Source organism: Mesoplodon bidens, assembly GCF_964165515.1.
Source record: "Mesoplodon bidens genome assembly, chromosome: 11".
In the NCBI taxonomy this organism is placed as follows: domain Eukaryota; kingdom Metazoa; phylum Chordata; class Mammalia; order Artiodactyla; family Ziphiidae; genus Mesoplodon; species Mesoplodon bidens.
The window spans coordinates 30,604,520-30,621,153 of record NC_138167.1 but is presented as its reverse complement, the minus strand read 5'-3'; the positions used below and the strand labels follow the sequence as shown (position 1 = coordinate 30,621,153).

The following is a 16,634-nucleotide window of genomic DNA, read 5'->3' as shown; positions in this document are numbered from 1 at the left end:
ATATTTTCTCCCATTCTGAGGGTTGTCTTTTGGTCTTGTTTATGGTTTCCTTTGCTGTGCAAAAGCTTTTAAGTTTCATTAGGTCCCATGTGTTTATTTTTGTCTTTATTTCCATTTCTCTAGGAGGTGGGTCAAAAAGGATCTTGCTGTGATCTTATTTATATTTTTAAAATGAGCTGAGTGTCCAATTAAAGAAGTTATAGGAGAACGAGATGAAGGAGGTAAGAGCAGAAACAGAAAACAAGAATGCAGTAGAAGATCATCAGAGCTATTGAGTCTTTGAAAAGATGAACAAAATAGACAAAAATTTCTGGCAAGTTTATCCTGGAGAAAGAGAAAATGCACAAATAACCCATATTGGGAATGAAAAGGCATATGTCACTGCACATACTAACGGATGTTATGAACAACATGGCAATAAGTTTCCAAATTTAGGCAAAAGGGAAAATGCCTAGAAAAAATGTGTTATATTTTGGTTAAGAAGAAGTCAGAAGCCTGAGCAGTACTAATACTATTAAAGGAAAGGAAGTAGTTAGAAATCCTCCTGTAAAGAAAACTCTAGGCATAGGTGGTTTTACCAAACTTTAAAGAATGGGTATTCTAATCTTCGATATATTCTGGAGAACAGAATGTCTCCTACATCAAAAACCAATATAACTGATAGTAAAACCAGATGGGGGCAATACAAAAAAGGAAGATTATAGTCCCATTTTGTCGTGAATATATATGCAAAGGTAAACTGAATTTAATATACTGAGCAAGTGGAGTTTACTCCAGGAATACAAAGATGGTATATTAGAAAATTTATAAATATTTGCTGCATTTACAGAATAAAAGTGAAAAACCATCTGATCAGTAGATGGAGAAAAACATTTGATAAAAATGCTCATTAATAACTTTTAGTAATCTGTAGATGAAAGGGTACTTCTCAGCTTGGTAAAAAGTATCTTCAAGCATCCTATAATAAACATCACCCTAAGAGAGGAAACATTAGAAACATTCTCTTTGAAATGAACAATAAAATAAAGATGACCACTGTCTTCACTTTTATTCAGAATTGTACTATAAATGTTAGCCAGTGCAGCACCATGAGGAAGATAAAGATATACTGATTGGAAAGGAGAAAGTAAACTGTCATTATTTGCTTATGATGTGATTATCTACATAGGAAATAAAAAAATCTTTCATCAAATTATTAGGTGGCTAAATAAGGGATCAGTGTATAATTGTGAATTATACTTACATACACCAACCTCAAACAATTAGAAAATGGACTTTTAAGACCAAACAATTGCAAACATAATTCTAAAGTGCTAAGTAATCTAACCAAAGATTAGATTTGGTTAGATTACTGTGTAATCTGTACACAGACCTGTGTACAGAAAGTTATACAACTTCACTAAAAGACAATAAGGAGGACTAGATTGATCCTATGTTCATGGATAAAAAGACAATATGAAAGATGTTAATTCTCTCCAAGTTGATATATAGATTTAGTGCATCTCCAAACTAAATCCCAACATTTCTCCTTGAATTGACAAAATGAAATTTATGTGACGCGGTGAAGGATGAAGAATAACCAAGGCACTTTTGAAGAAAAAGAAAGGAGGGATAATTTGTCCTGTGAGAAGGACTTCTTATAAGGCTGAAGTACTTAAGAGTGTGATGTGAGTGCAGAAACAGGAAAAGTGGCCAGTGGAATAGAATAGAGAGCCCCAATGGAGACCCATGCATATGTGTAAATTTCAGATTGACAGAGAAGGCATGGTAGATCAGTGATAGGACTATTAAGTAGAGCTGACAAAAAGGAATATACAGAATTGGATCTCTTCTTCACACTATACATAAAAACAACTGTTTTAAGTGTCCTGAAACCTTAGAAATTTTGATGTAGAAAATATAGTTAAAACTATAGGTGAAACATATTTAAAAAATGTAAGTAAGGGCTTCCCTGGCGGCACAGTGGTTGAGAGTCTGCCTGCCAATGCAGGGGACACGAGTTTGTGCCCCGGTCCGGGAAGGTCCCACATGCCGCGGAGTGCCTGGGCCCGTGGGCCATGGCCACTGAGCCTGCGCGTCCGGAGCCTGTGTTCCGCAACGGGAGAGGCCACAACAGTGAGAGGCCTGTGTACCGCAAAAAAAAAAAAAAAAAAAAAAATGTAGGTGAATATCTTCCTGATCCTGCTTTAAGAAGGACTTCTTAAACTGGAAGCAAAAGAGACCATGAAAGATAAATAAATGTAAAAGAAAATAGTGCTTTGTTATAAATTGTTAATTTAGACATATTAAAGCCAAACTGTAAACTGTAAGAAATTTGCAAAACTCATAACCAATAATCGATTAATATTAAGAATATATACAGAAATTCTACAAATCCATAAGAAAAAAACAACAGAAAAATGGACAAAAGACTGAAACAGGTCCTTCGCAGAATTGCAAGTGCATATGGGCCAATACGCATATTAAGAGGTTTTCATTTCTGTTAATAATCAGATAAACTAAGTCAAGACCGCAGTGATATGTTTAAATTTATCCAACTAGCAAAAGTTAAAAAGCACAACACAGTCAAGTTTTGAAGAGAATTTCAATCAATAGGATTACTCATATATTGCTAATGGGAATGTCAATGCGTATCTACTACTGAAAAACCATTCATTTGAAAAGTTGAACATTAGTTGCCCATAGCCTAGCAATTCCACTTTTAGGCACATACTCGAGAAATACTTGCACAAAGTGTCCCAGAATACATACATAATAATGTCCTGGGAAAAACCCAAATGTCCATCTACAGGAGGGTAAAGTATTGTGTGCTCACATGGAACATAGCAACATAAATTGAATGAAAAAGTAAAACACTCAGAAGGCTACACGTGGCATAATACTTTTCTCATGAAGTTTAAAAACTACTAAAACAGAATTGTTTAGGCATCTCTGTATATGAGACAAAACTATTAATAAAAAACACAAGATAGTAATAAAGTTCAGGATAGGGTTACCTTTGGATGAGGGGGAGATAAGGAGAGAGAACTGGGAGCAGCAAATATGTGAGTAAATCATTGTTAATGTTCTAGTCCCTGGATTGGATGATGGGTTCATTTGTCATTTAAAGTAAATGCATGAACAAATGAATTAATAGAATCATGCACAGACCATGATGGTGGGGTGTTACAAACCAAGGATTATGATTAGTCCAATTATATAAACCTGAATTCCAAAAACTAAAAGGGATAACAGGACCTGTTGATGAATTGGAAGAAGGAAATGAAAGAGAAATTGGTTCTGAATCCTAGGCTTTTGGCTTTAGCTATTGCTGCAGTTTACTGAGATGAGGAAATCTGGGATGGGGCATATTACACATGGTGGAATAGAGACAAGAATTTAGTGTCTGACACATTGTTTGAGCTGCCCGTTAAGCATCAAAGTGGAAATGTTAAGTAGGCATTGGATATACAAGTCTAAATTCAATGATATGATCAGGCCAGCAGATAAGTTTGGGAGTAGTTATCCATGAGATCAGACGAGAGCTTTAGGGCTACTTTGGAGTCAGAGAAGTACGGCACCAGGCCCTGAGCTACTATGACAGAGAGAGGAAAAGCCTACGAAAAAGACTGACTATAGAGGAGCTAGTTGGAATGACAAGGCGGAGGAGAGGGTAGAGTTGGGGTGCTGACTAACAATTTAGATTCTTGAGAGTACTTTTATACAGGATTTAATCGCCCTGATTATCAATTCTGAAAAAAAAGGGAAAGACTTTGATACATTTCTATAAGTAAGTTCAGAGCTGGGGAGAGAGCCTGGCCCAGTGGAGAGAACTCTGGATTGGGAGTTGCTCAGAAGACATACATTCTGGTCCAGGCTTGGTTCCCCAAAACCTGAGAGGTTAGGCAGGTGGCCACTCCTCTCTGACCTCCTCCATAACGCTGGATCAGACATTCTCCAAGCATCTCTCCCAGCTCTGAAAACCCACAGCCTTTGACTAAGCATCTACACTGAAAGAACAAAGGTTTGTTCAGTCCTGGAAAGAAGTTGCAACCACCAACCTACCCACTTCCACCACCACCATGTAAATCCTGTGTTTTTTTGTTTTGTGCACTCAGAGTCTAAAACGGGTCTGCTTTTATTCAGAAGCTTTTATTTTCAAAGATTTTCTTCATTGTTTTTCCCTGCATAGATTTTTTTTCCCTATAAGGCACAATGTTTAAAACAGTCCAAATCAGTATGAATATGTATTTGTATTTAACGTTTGTGCTAGAAAATACTTTTTTGTTTTCCTCATGGGATGCAGTACCATCTTAAGAGATGCTAAGTTTCTTATCTTTGATATGTGGGCAAATAAAGACCCAGTAATATCTATAATTTGTAGAACTTCTAGAATGAGAATTCTCCACACTAAATCCATTCATTCTTTCATTCATTCACACATATTTGAGAGTCTTATATGTGTCAGGAGCTGTTGTAGGTGTTACAGGAGCAGCAGTGAGCAAGACAGGCAAGGTCCGAATTCTCATGGAGCTCCCAGTGTAGTGAGAAATGGACAAAAAGACAAATGTTAAAAGATGGGACACGTTCTCTCTATATAATTAAAATGGGATAATGGCTAGAGGGAATGAATGACTACTTCAGATTAGGTGGTGAGGAAAGGCCACATTTAGGACTTGACATTTTTAGGCGGGGCTCTGAGGAGATCCAATCTTGAGAAGGGAGGAGAGTAGAGTTGGCCTATAGTCAACTCTCTCCAAAACATATCTCGGATCCATCCACTCCTCTCCGTGTCCACTACTTCCACTCATCGTCCAAGCCATCATCATCTTTCACCTGGACTCCTGCAATTATCTCTTACTTGGTGTCCTTGCTTCCACTCCTGCCCTTCTATAATCACTGACAGCACCCAACATGATCCTTTTAAAAACAAAAATCAGAATGTCACTTCCTACTTAATGTCCTCTCATGGCTTCTTAGAAAAATAAATCCAGGGACTTCCCTGGTGGTCCAGTGATTAAGGCTCTGCACTTCCACTGCAGGGGGTGCATGTTTGATCCCTGGTCAGGGAACTAAGATCCTGCATGCTGCATGGTGTGGCCAAAAAAATAATAATAATAAATCCATAAACCCAAAGTCAACCCAAACTCATTAAGTTTCCACAGTGGTTATTGTTAACAGAGAAATAATAAAAATCAGCTTGGAAAACAATGCATCAACCTTTTTAAAGTGAAACAAATATCAGAGAAGAGGTGCAAGCTTGCTAAAGAATAGAAACCCTTGCCAAAGGCAGCTGTCAAGGAAGTACAAGCCCACAAACACTCTTGAGTTCAAGAGGAAGGACTGTGATATGAATACGAGAATTCTGGAGCTATCAGTCTCAGGGACAGTCTTAAGAGAGACAAGGCTCCCATCATTACATCCCCAGATTTAACCACCACTGCACAGCTTTGATCTATTTAGCTATTGATGTTCTTAGGAAAAGTCAATACCAAAACATCCAAATGACAACTACGTTAGATTGCTATTCAAGAGAATGAGTCTCCATTGAATTTGTGCAAAATGGGATGCCCAATAGAACTGGAAAATCTTAGACCATTGGAGATGTAAAGACCAGAATCAAGGAAATATGGGTAATATTTGTTATTTACTGTGAGAGAGAAACTTCCGCTTAAATCCCAGCTGCCTCCAGCTGCATTGTCCTCAGCTGTGTGCTCTGGACTCATTAATTAATACAGAAGTATTTTCTAGCCCTTCCAACATCTTTCTTCCAAATTCTCTTTGCTTTCCTCAAACCCTGTTGGTTGTTATAATTTAGCCTCCAACCCAGATGTTGCAAACTGAAGGCTGAATTGCCCTTTCACACGTGTGCTATTTGTCCTTAACAATGTTTTGGTGTATTGTTCTGTTTGTTTTGTTTTTAAACATATTCGTTGCAACATTTTAAAATGAGATTTAAAATTAAAATCTGTATTTCCAGCTTCTCTTTTAAAGTTGGCCCTTTCAAGAACCCTGAGTCCATATCCTTGAGTGGCAGCATGTGGAGGGAGCCGAGTGACGCCACCTGTTGGGCGGCTCTACCCTTAGGGCAGGTACTCTCTGGTTTGCTCTCTGCTCCACCACCCCTAAGTGTCTCCCTGATGGAGACACAGCTAAGGGTCAGTTGTCGGTTATAAATATGCTCTCATGGTTGTTTTTTTGCTTATTTTGACCCATTTTACTCACTTACCTGCCTGGTCCTATAATTATTTGAGATTGAGACTCCAATTCTAACCTTTGTCTCTCAGCTTATTAAATGGAATCTAATTTCTTTCCTGTCACTCATTACTCTGCTGCTGACTATGTGAAGTCTCTGGGTGAACTGTTGGTTAGAATCCAGAATCATCATTTGGCAGAGGATATAGTATAGTGACTTAACTTTCAACGGCCTCCAGAAAACTTGGCTGGGAGCTTCCAGCTAAAACATAGACTACATGTTTTAGACATCTTAATTCATACTCCACCTAAAGGCATAGAAGTCCTTTTAAAAAATCACATTTGATTTCTCCCTTGCTCCCCACATCCAGTTGGTAGCCAACTCATCTTGGTTCTATAGCATCTTCAGGCTTTGTTACTGCCTATCTGGATTCGCAGTAGCTTCTCAGCTGGTGTAAATTTAGTTACTGCCCCAATCAACACACTCTAACACAGCTTCTTTCTAAATTAGACTTAATTATATCATTCACCACAACTACCCAAATAGAAAATATCAGTAGATATGCTTAGAATGAATATGCATGGAATCAAATTCAGATTTAGCCTAACATTCAAAATCTACCCAAACCCTTCTTCAGCCTACTTCTCATCTTTTTTTCTCACTCCACCATCCATACACTGTAACTCCAGTCGCTGTACCTGGGCTTTCTCCCCTCCAAGCCATTGCTCATGTTTTTAAAGACATGTCCATTGTTTAAGTCTCTTCAAATCCCAGCTCTTTATGACACCTTTCCACATCCTCTCAGATGAAATTAATCTTTCCTTCCTCTGTTCTCTTGGGATGTTTTCCCCAGCTCTTATCAGAGTCTGCCTTGAGTTATAGTTCCTTGTATTTTTCTCGTGCCCTACATTTGAGCCTGTGGAGGGAAGGGACCATAATTTACACATCTTTTTATTTCCTGCACCCAGCAGAGAGTTTAGCACAAGTTGAACTGAAACAAATAGAAAATCTATTTCTTGAAGCAACTTAATGACTTGTCCTTAAATATCTGGGACCCAATATAACTTTCAAAATAGGATTCTAAGCCTCTTTTTTCCCCCAGGATAAAATTATTTTTTTTGTTTAAACAGTTTATATGTGTGAAGTTTTAAAATACTTATTGGGAAGTATACCACATCACCCATACCAGTTCTAACAAAAGTGAAATAATCTGACAAATGCAGAATGTGGGACATTATATAAGACAATGCTCCAGGACTGTTAAACAAGTATCAATGTTATAAAAACCAACCAATCAAAAATGACAAGGATATATATATATATATATATATATATATATATAGAGAGAGAGAGAGAGAGAGAGAGAGAGAGAGAGAGGGAGAGGGAGAGAGACAAAAAGCAAAAGTGGGAAAATATTAGCAATTAGTAAATCTAGACGAAGAGTTTAGGGTATTTCATGGTACTATTCTTTCAGTTCTTCTATAGGTTAAAAACTTTCAAAATAAAAAGTTGGGGGAAAAGGAAACAGGAAGGAGCTGAAAGGACTAGTTTAATTTCCTAATTGTATTCCTTTTAGTCTATTATTAGATAAGTTAATAGCTAAATAGTGAAAACAAAACATTTATTTGGGTATACCTTTATATTTAGGAGTAAAACCAGCTAGGAGTGAACCATATACTTGGTTGTAAGAATTACTAAATCAGAAACGCAGTTTTATTGCTCATTAGAGGGACTTCTCATACTTTATGGTTTCTACTTTCAAAGAAAATAAACTGGAGGAAATGGATGAGGTGCGTATCAAGGAATTTTTTTCACTGCGAGTAGAATTGGAAATATTTAACAAATCCTAACTTTTCATTATCACAAGCCTCGGTATCTATGAAAGTGATTATATTGATTTGCCCTCTTTCTCTACGTGAAAAAAAACCCCTATATCTTTGCTAGGCTGTAGCTAAATCGATCTGGTTGATAGAGGCAGAGAAATAAATATATTGGTGTAAAAGGACAAATAGGAGATAAGGCTATGTATTTATTGCCCATTTATGTAATTACATGTGTCACTAAGGACAAAGGTCCTTAAAACAAAGACGAAAGGCAGAGTAGAAACAGTTCCCTATAGAAAGAGAGATGGATTTTCTACCACTTCCCTCTTCGTGAATTTTCCTTTTGCGTGGTTACATATCCTTCTGGTTTTATGATCACATTTGAAAACCTAACCATCTTTTTGGGCACAGTTTGATGGCTGAAGATATGCTTCACTCCAATAAAAAGAAAATGAACATTTTTCAAGAGCATTCGTAGGCGTTGAGCTGCGAGGACAGCACTTATTTCCTGAGGTCTGATAATCATTCTCTGCGGAAGTAACTACCAGGACCACGGCACCATGGATGTGGTAGGCGAAAACGAGGCCCTACAGCAGTTCTTCGAAGGTAAGAAGCCCGTTTCCAACATCTGAGAAATGGTACTGCTTACTATCACTGTCTCACCTTTTTGGAATTCACTTCGGCTTTGAAAGAAATACTATTGTACTAACTGTCCTGAAGTCAGAAGTGCAGGTTTATTTGCTGTGTTTGTAGCAAAAAATCAGTGGTATAGGCAGTGATTTTTAAAAATTCAGGATTTCCATCTTACAGCTTAGTTATTAAAAGAATCAAGAGGTCAGCATACCTGTGTTATTAGAATTTGTCCCTGTCCTGTGCTAGATTTTTTTTCTAATCCCTATGTTTCATAAGACTAGATTTTTCTTCTCTCTAAAATTATTGAATACAGCACAGAAGAAATGTAAGAGTTTACTTAAGATGGTTTTTCTGTTAATATAATTAAATACAAAACAGCCTAACAGTAAAGGAACACCTCTTCCCCCATTACGTTCTTTGTTTTTCACAACACTTTAAAAATGTGTAACTATTGAATGGTGATTTTTTTTGAGGTTAAATATATTTTTCCCCAAGCGAAGGCTTACTATAGGACATGGTTACAAAGATTTCTTTTTCTAAAAACCTGAAATAGTGGTACCACTTCTCATATTTAGTTCGGTTGAGATTCTCATGGTGGGTCTGCTGAAAATGTCAGGAAAGGCTTGCCTTCTTGTGACACCTTTAAGGGAGCCATTGGGAGACTGCATGTTAGTGCAGCTGCAGTTCCTTATCAGTTAGTCATGCTCAGACTTCATGGGAAGAGAAATGTTGCCAGAGCTTTTTGCACATTTCCAGGTATTTTCCAGGAGGGAGTATGAGAATAATTGAGGGCAGACCAGCTCACTCACAGAATCCAGAGGGCAGTTAGCAGCATATTGAGAAAGTGCTTTTGGCATTTCTTGTGATTAATAAAGTGCCTGACAAATACTAGACGTTTAAAGATTGAATGGAATTGACCCAACACCATATTGTATCGAACACTAAAGAGTGTTTATATCAAAGAAACAGTGAGGTCACTATCAGAAGGTATTAGTACAATACAGTAGGTGGCTTGGATTTTGCCACATGAGATAAGAAGGAATATGAGACCTAGAGAATTATTATGTTTTTTCAGCCCTATGATCCATCCCATCATGTTCTGTCTCTGACAGCGCCCAAGTCAGTGTGTCCACTTGGGTCACACAGTAGGCACACTAATGTTGCTTGATTGTTGTTGCCTGATTTTATATCCTATGTAACTTTCATTTGAGCAGTAGGTAGCAAGCTCCAAGCTACAGTTATATCTGCTTTATTTTAGAGAAACCACCAACTGATTTTATAAATATACAAAATCTACTTGATTTCTTTCCAGAGCTAGAGAAGACCTGAAAAGTTCCTCTGGTCTACCTTCTGTTTTTTGGAAGTGCTGTTATACTTATAGGGTCACTATACTGTCCTGTTTATACTATTTTCAGAAGTCTTTGGGGATATAGTTTCCACAAGTCCTCTGTATAGCTGATTACAAAATCTGATTTATTATTATTATTATTATTATAGTATCTTTCTTAGCCCAAACTAAACTCTGGCTCCTTTTGAAGCCTTTTTAACTAGGGAGGAGTAATTTTTCCATGGAAAGAGAATAAAATAGTGAGTGTTTTTCTTACATTATCTTTGAGTGAATAAATGGAAAAGATAGTAAACTTTGGAATTAAAAAATGGAAGCACTAGCTTAAGTTATTCCCCTCCCCCCGAAAGTCACACAGCTGGTTGTCAATTTTTTATTATCTGTTTAGCAAATATCGATCACTGACTGTGTGCCAAGTCCAACAACCACATCTTTTAAATGATAGCCTGGAGGGCTTTGAGACATTTCCTTTAGATTATGATTTCCTTTCTCAAATATTCCTTAGAATGAGGACAGCAAGGCTGGATCTGATATTCTCATGAGGAGGGCCAGTTGTTCTATCTTGTGCTCCTTTCGATATGTCAGCTTCTAATTAAATGCAAACTCATATAAAAAATCAAGGTCTGAAAAGCAAGAAAAATTTTTGTAGTTTATTACCCACCTGAAAGCTATTTTTTCTTTGCTTTCTCAGACTCTTCATTCTAAGAATCTGGATCCTAAATAATATATGTTTTTCTTATGAACACTTTTGTATTAAAAACTATCTGTACTGACAGTATCATCACGAATTAAATGGCCTTGGACATCAGATCTCATGCTGATCATGCTGAATCTTTGTGGTGTGTCTCAGGAAGATGATAAGAACAAAGTGTGGTTCCAGGTAGCTGGCAAACTTCATTCTATTGCCTGCCACTGATGCAGTAGGTAGGCCCATTAGCTAAAGCAGAAGAGGTGGATCAGGTTCTCTAGGGATCCCAACATCCACTGGAAACTCAGATACCATGTGAAATGTTTGGCTTTTTCAGCAAAGCTGATACCACTGCAAGAGAAAGGTTGTCAGAGAAGAGGCACATTATTTTATTTCTAATAACTAAAAATTGGTTACAACTTAAAATTCTAATAGTGGTAGATTAGTTAAATAGATTATGGTTCTTTCATATAATGGAATATTTTGTAGCTATTAAAAATGACGATGGGGCTTCCCTGGTGGCACAGTGGTTGAGAGTCTGCCTGCCGAAGCAGGGGACACGGGTTCGTGCCCCGGTCCAGGAAGATCCCACATGCTGCGGAGCGGCTAGGCCCATGAGCCATGGCTGCTGAGCCTGCATGTCCAGGGCCTGTGCTCCGCAACTGGAGAGGCCACAGCAGTGAGAGGCCCGCGTACCGCTAAAAAAAAAAAAAAAAAAATGATGATGATAAGGAAAAGTGTTTATGATATAAAGGGGAAAAGCAGATTACAAATTGATATATATAATAGAATTGAGTATACATGTATTTTTCTAGAACAAAGTTTATTAAAACTGATCTGAAAACAGTTGCTACATATACATACATGCACACCTATATATGTAGAAACAATTGGATGAATACACTACAAGTATTAACAGTAGTTATTTCTTAGTGGTAGGAATATGGGGATTTTTATTTTCTTCTTTATTATCTCAGTGCTTCAAAGTTGGAATGCATGATGTCATAGTCAGTTTTTCTTAAATAAAGGAGACTGGGTTTAATTCCACAAAACTCCTCTGTTTAAGAGTTTCTTTTCTGTGTAAAGAAAAATTGTATGAATTGGATGAAAAAAAAAGATTATTAGGTGTCTTCCATAGAAAACTATGCCTGGATCATGTCCTTTGGGCTATCAGATTCTATGGGATTTTCACCTTTTATTGTCTTAGAGCTATTTTGAAACTCTGTAAATTGTAGATAATTGATATCAATGCAATGAATTTTGTCTATAGGTATGTAAATGAATTATCTCCTTTTGGGGATCAGTAGTTTCAGTAAAACCCAGTTTTCCATTTATTTGTAAATTCATTCCATGGCATAGCCAGATTTAGATTATCTATCTGCTTACCTATCTCTATCTATATAGATCTATTGATCTATCTCTATTTATCTATCTAGGTACCTAGATCTAGATCTGCTGTTTGAATTCTCCTTGAACCACTTGTAACATCTTCCTGCTTCCTTCATGAAGTAAATTATATTACCTTTGCACCAGATTAATAACGTTTGCTGAGCATTTACCATGCATGAAGTACTGTTCCATTCACTTTACATTCATTACCTCATTTACTTCTTACAGCAACCCCCCAGGTAAAAAAGGAATAGAAAATGAAGTATGGAAAATCCCACTCCTCAGTTTACCTCACTTGTTTTCCATAGCTGTGACCTTACATTCTTAATTTGGTTCCTTATGGGTATTTCTTTGGGGCTACTGTGATATCAAGATTCATCTTTTATTTCCCAGCTTTTTAGAACAGATTATAAAAACTAATTTGAGAATATTTTATTGTTCATTATATTTAATCTTTAAAAAGAAATTTTCTAAATTGGTGAGCAACTGTTTAGCTCATCCTCTTCATAAAGTCCTGAAGTAGGTTCTCAAATGCTTTTTGGCTTATCACGAAAGCAAAAGAGGAGATGCCTGCCCTGACTCAGCAGAGTGGGAGAAACTACATACAGTTGTCCCTTGGAATCCGGGAGGAGATTGGTTCTAGGATCCCCTCTGATACCAAAACCCCCAAATGCTCAAGTCCCTCACATAAAATGGCAGTAGTATCTGCATATTAACCTATGTACATCCTCTAGTACATGTTAAATAATCTCTAGATTATTTATAGAGATAATCTAGATATCTACCTAGATATCTATCTAGATAATCTACCCAATACAATGTAAATGCTACGTGGGTAGTTGTTGCATGTGACAAAATCAAGTTTTGCTTTTTGGAACTTTCTGGGATCTTTTTTCCCAAATATTTTCCATCCTCGGTTGGTTGACATCTGCAAATGTGGAACCTGCAGACACAGGGCTGACTCTCCTGAAGAGATCACATGAAAGCAGAAGAGAGAAACTAGCTGAAGAAACTCCCACTCACCCACTGAAGTTTGGGAGGTGAGGGGTAGCTCCTAAAACCAGAAGCTGTGGATGGGCAGGAACCACTGGATAGCTCCTGAGATCTAAGAGGAAGAACAGTCCCTTCAGGAAGCTGCTGTCAAACAAGCTTCAAAGTATTTTCTGCCCTCCTCTCTCTGCCTGAGATTTAAATTTCTAGTTAGCTATTATTAAAGTAGGGTGGTAGGGATGCAGGTTAGGCAAAAACATCTGCTACCCATGAGCTGTACAGGAATATTATGGAGGTGTCAAGTTTTTGGGAAAATGAAAATGCTGAAGATTCTGGAGCAGAAAAGCAGAGACTCAAGGGACTGACCCAGATGGAATGGATCTAGAGAGGCTTCAAGGGAGGGTTGGTAGAATTGTTGAGCACACGAGAGATGTAGCTTGGAAAAGTGCCCAAATGGTGCCGGCACATAGTAGACAGTAATCTTTATAGAATAAATGAATGAAGAACAGTGCACAGACTCTTCTATTCAACAGTTTGAACTCTAGGTTCGGAGCACCTAGCAAGCTCAAATATGGGGAGAAGAAAAACTTGCCCAGTAAGCAGAGCAGAAAGTTTCAGTGAATGAAACAAACAGAGGCCACTGAGACAAGTGCTGCCAGTTTGTGGGAAGCCTCAGATTCCATTATTACCAGAGGTAAAGTCGTAAATGTCTTATGTGGTTCCTGTATATTACTTCTCCAGAAGTGAAACCAACTCTGATTGGTTGATGTTTCTGAATTCCTGTGATTGGAATCAGAAGCTCTGAGTAGCTGAATGCAGCGTAGAGGGCTGGCCCTGGGCAAGACTGTATTGCAGGTAAAGGGTATCTTTGGCCTCCGGCCAGTCTCTCAATCTTTGTCTTTCTTTCACTTTAAGACACCAGTGTTTCACCCTCTCACATAACCAGCATCTTTATGCCCTCTTCCTTCTGTCCCAATAAAACCTGAGTTTGCACAGAAGGTACAGGTGGCAAAGGATCTGATGACACCTTACATCTCTATAGAGTTTTGTATTCAATGTGCTTTCACAGAACACAAAGTCGTTTTGATCATACAAGTCGAAAAGATTACCTTCTCGGGCTTCCCTGGTGGCGCAGTGGTTGAGAGTCCGCCTGCCGATGCAGGGGACCCGGGTTCATGCCCCGGTCCGGGAAGATCCCACGTGCCATGGAGCGGCTGGGCTCGTGGGCCATGGCCGCTGAGCCTGTGCGTCCGGAGCCTGTGCTCTGCAACGGGAGAGGCCACAACAGTGAGAGGCCCGTGTACCGCAAAAAAAAAAAAAAAAAAAAAAAAAAAAGATTACCTTCTCTAAGAGTAGGTTTAGTTGATCTCTAATGGTGGAATTTTAGATATCATGTTGCATCCTAGAAACGCTGAAATTATTCCACAGAGGCAGGTTCTCCTTGTTTATTGATGAGGCCACCTCTGTTTCTGTTTTTGGAGACACTATGGACTTTCTAGGGGACTGGGAATGAGAATACGTCAAGGACAAGAAGAACAACCCAAATCATGCAAGCTGCTTATAATTATTTGAACACTTCTATCTAATGTTGGCAGGTGATTAGAAATTGTGTTGCCTTGTCATGAAGCATCCAGAACACAGAGGCGTGGGCTTGGTGCCATTAAGAAAAAAAATCCCTTTTCTTCTTTCACTCTGGGATCCCCAAGGTGAAGCCGATTGCATTAGAATTTAAAATGTGCTGTAACTAGGTCAGAGCTAACTTCTGTCACCTGCACACACCCTACATTTGAGAACTGCCAACGTCATCAGCAACTGTAGGGAATCCGGGAACAAAATCACTCAGACAAACGCTTCTGAGAGGAGACTACACCACCTTCTTTGGTGTTGTTACTGATGTTGTCATCTTTTCAGCTTGGGAGTTAGAAGTCAGCTTCTGGAAGACTCCACAATATCTTGGAAGCTAAACATTGAATACATGGACAATTGTGGAAAAAATAGATAACAAAACAAGAAATAGTTATCACCAGTAACCTCACCACTTAGTGATAACAGCTGTTCACATTTTGGTGTTGATATTGTATATATTATTTAATGGGATCATACTCTTTATATTCTTTAATAGTGGAGTTTTTCATGGAGTATAGAGGGAAACATCTCTTCTTATCATTACTTATTCATTTATTACAGGAGTCTGAAAGTCATGGCCCACAGGGTAAATCTGGCCTGCAGCCTGATTTTGTAAATGAAGTTTTATTCACTCATTCATTTAAATATTATCTGTGGGACTTCCCCAGTGGCACAGTGGTTAAGAATCTGCCTGCCAATGCAGGGGACACGGGTTTGACCCTTGGTACAGGAAGATCCCACATGCCACAGAGCAACTAAGCCTGTGCGCCACAACTACTGAGCCTGCACTCTAGAGGCCACGAGCCACAACTACTGAAGCCCGCACGTCCTAGAGCCCATGCTCCGCAACAAGGGAAGCCACTGCAACGAGAAACCTTCGCACCGCAACAAAGGGTAGCCCCTGCTCGCCGCAACTGGAGAAAGCCCGTGTACAGCAACGAAGACCCAACGCAGCCAAAAATAAATAATAATAAATAAGTAAATTTTAAAAAATAAATATTATCTGTGGCTGCTTGGATGCTGTGATGGCAGAGTTGAGTGGTGGCAACAGAGACCTTATGGCCCTCAAAATCTAAAATACTATCTGGCTCTTTATAGAAAATGTTTGCTAACCCTTGATCTACAACCTAATTAATAATAACTATTATTTATTGAGCACCTACTATGTACTGGGTATAGAATCATAATCCTCCATAAGAACATTCCAGGAAAAGGGAATACCAGTGTGAAGTCCCTAAGCTTGGAGTGATTAGGGGCGGGGTGGAGTGGGAAGGGGCAGGGCACAGTGTTGAATGACAATGGGGTGGGCGGTCGAAGATGATGTCAGAGTTTGGATTTTTATTCTCAGTGTGATAGGAAACCAGTGGAGGATTTTAAGCAGGAGAACAGGCAGAACTTGCAGATGTATGGGATGTGGGGTGAGGAAGGCAGAGGAATCAAGGGTGATGCCTAGGTGTTGGTGTCAATAATTGGTGGATTTAGTACAATGTATTCAGCTGTGGAATAATGGGTGGAAGTGCACTTTTGTGTGTGTGTGTGTGTTCATGTGCATATGTGTGAAATCAAGAATTCATTTGGGACACTTTACGTTTTAGCTACCTTTTAGAGAACCAGGCAGAAGTGATGAGGAGGCAGTTGGATGTTTGAATTTGGAACCCAAGGGAGGGATCTGGGCTATAGATATCAATTTGGGAGTTATCAGCGTATGGTTGGTGTTTAAAGCCCTGAGACTAGATGAGGTCACCAAGAAGGGAGACAGACAAGAGGGCCCCACAGTAACATTTAGGGACCCAAGTGAGAGCAGCCAGCTAAGGATGTTAAATGAGGTGGGAGGAAAGCCAGGAGAGTGTGGTGTTAAGCTAGGAAAGAATAGTGTTTCAAAGAGGGTGTGGTCAAATGTGCCCAGTTTGATAGGAGGAAGCCCCTGGCAGTGGATCAACATCTGTTGGTTATCTGCTTCTAAAA

General features: G+C 38.7%; 1 protein-coding gene across 2 annotated transcripts in view; it reads left to right on the top strand.

Annotated features, from left to right (window-relative positions):
* Positions 1 to 8,558: 8,558 nt before the first annotated feature.
* MYRFL (myelin regulatory factor like) overlaps positions 8,559 to 16,634 on the top strand; it is a gene marked incomplete at its 5' end in the record, with an annotated part of 115,719 nt that continues 107,643 nt past the window's right edge. For both annotated transcript variants that reach the window (XM_081250098.1, XM_081250097.1), the window contains one exon: positions 8,559 to 8,604. In XM_081250098.1, coding sequence (XP_081106224.1) covers positions 8,559 to 8,604 — 46 coding nt within the window. The remainder of the gene's footprint in view (positions 8,605 to 16,634) is intronic.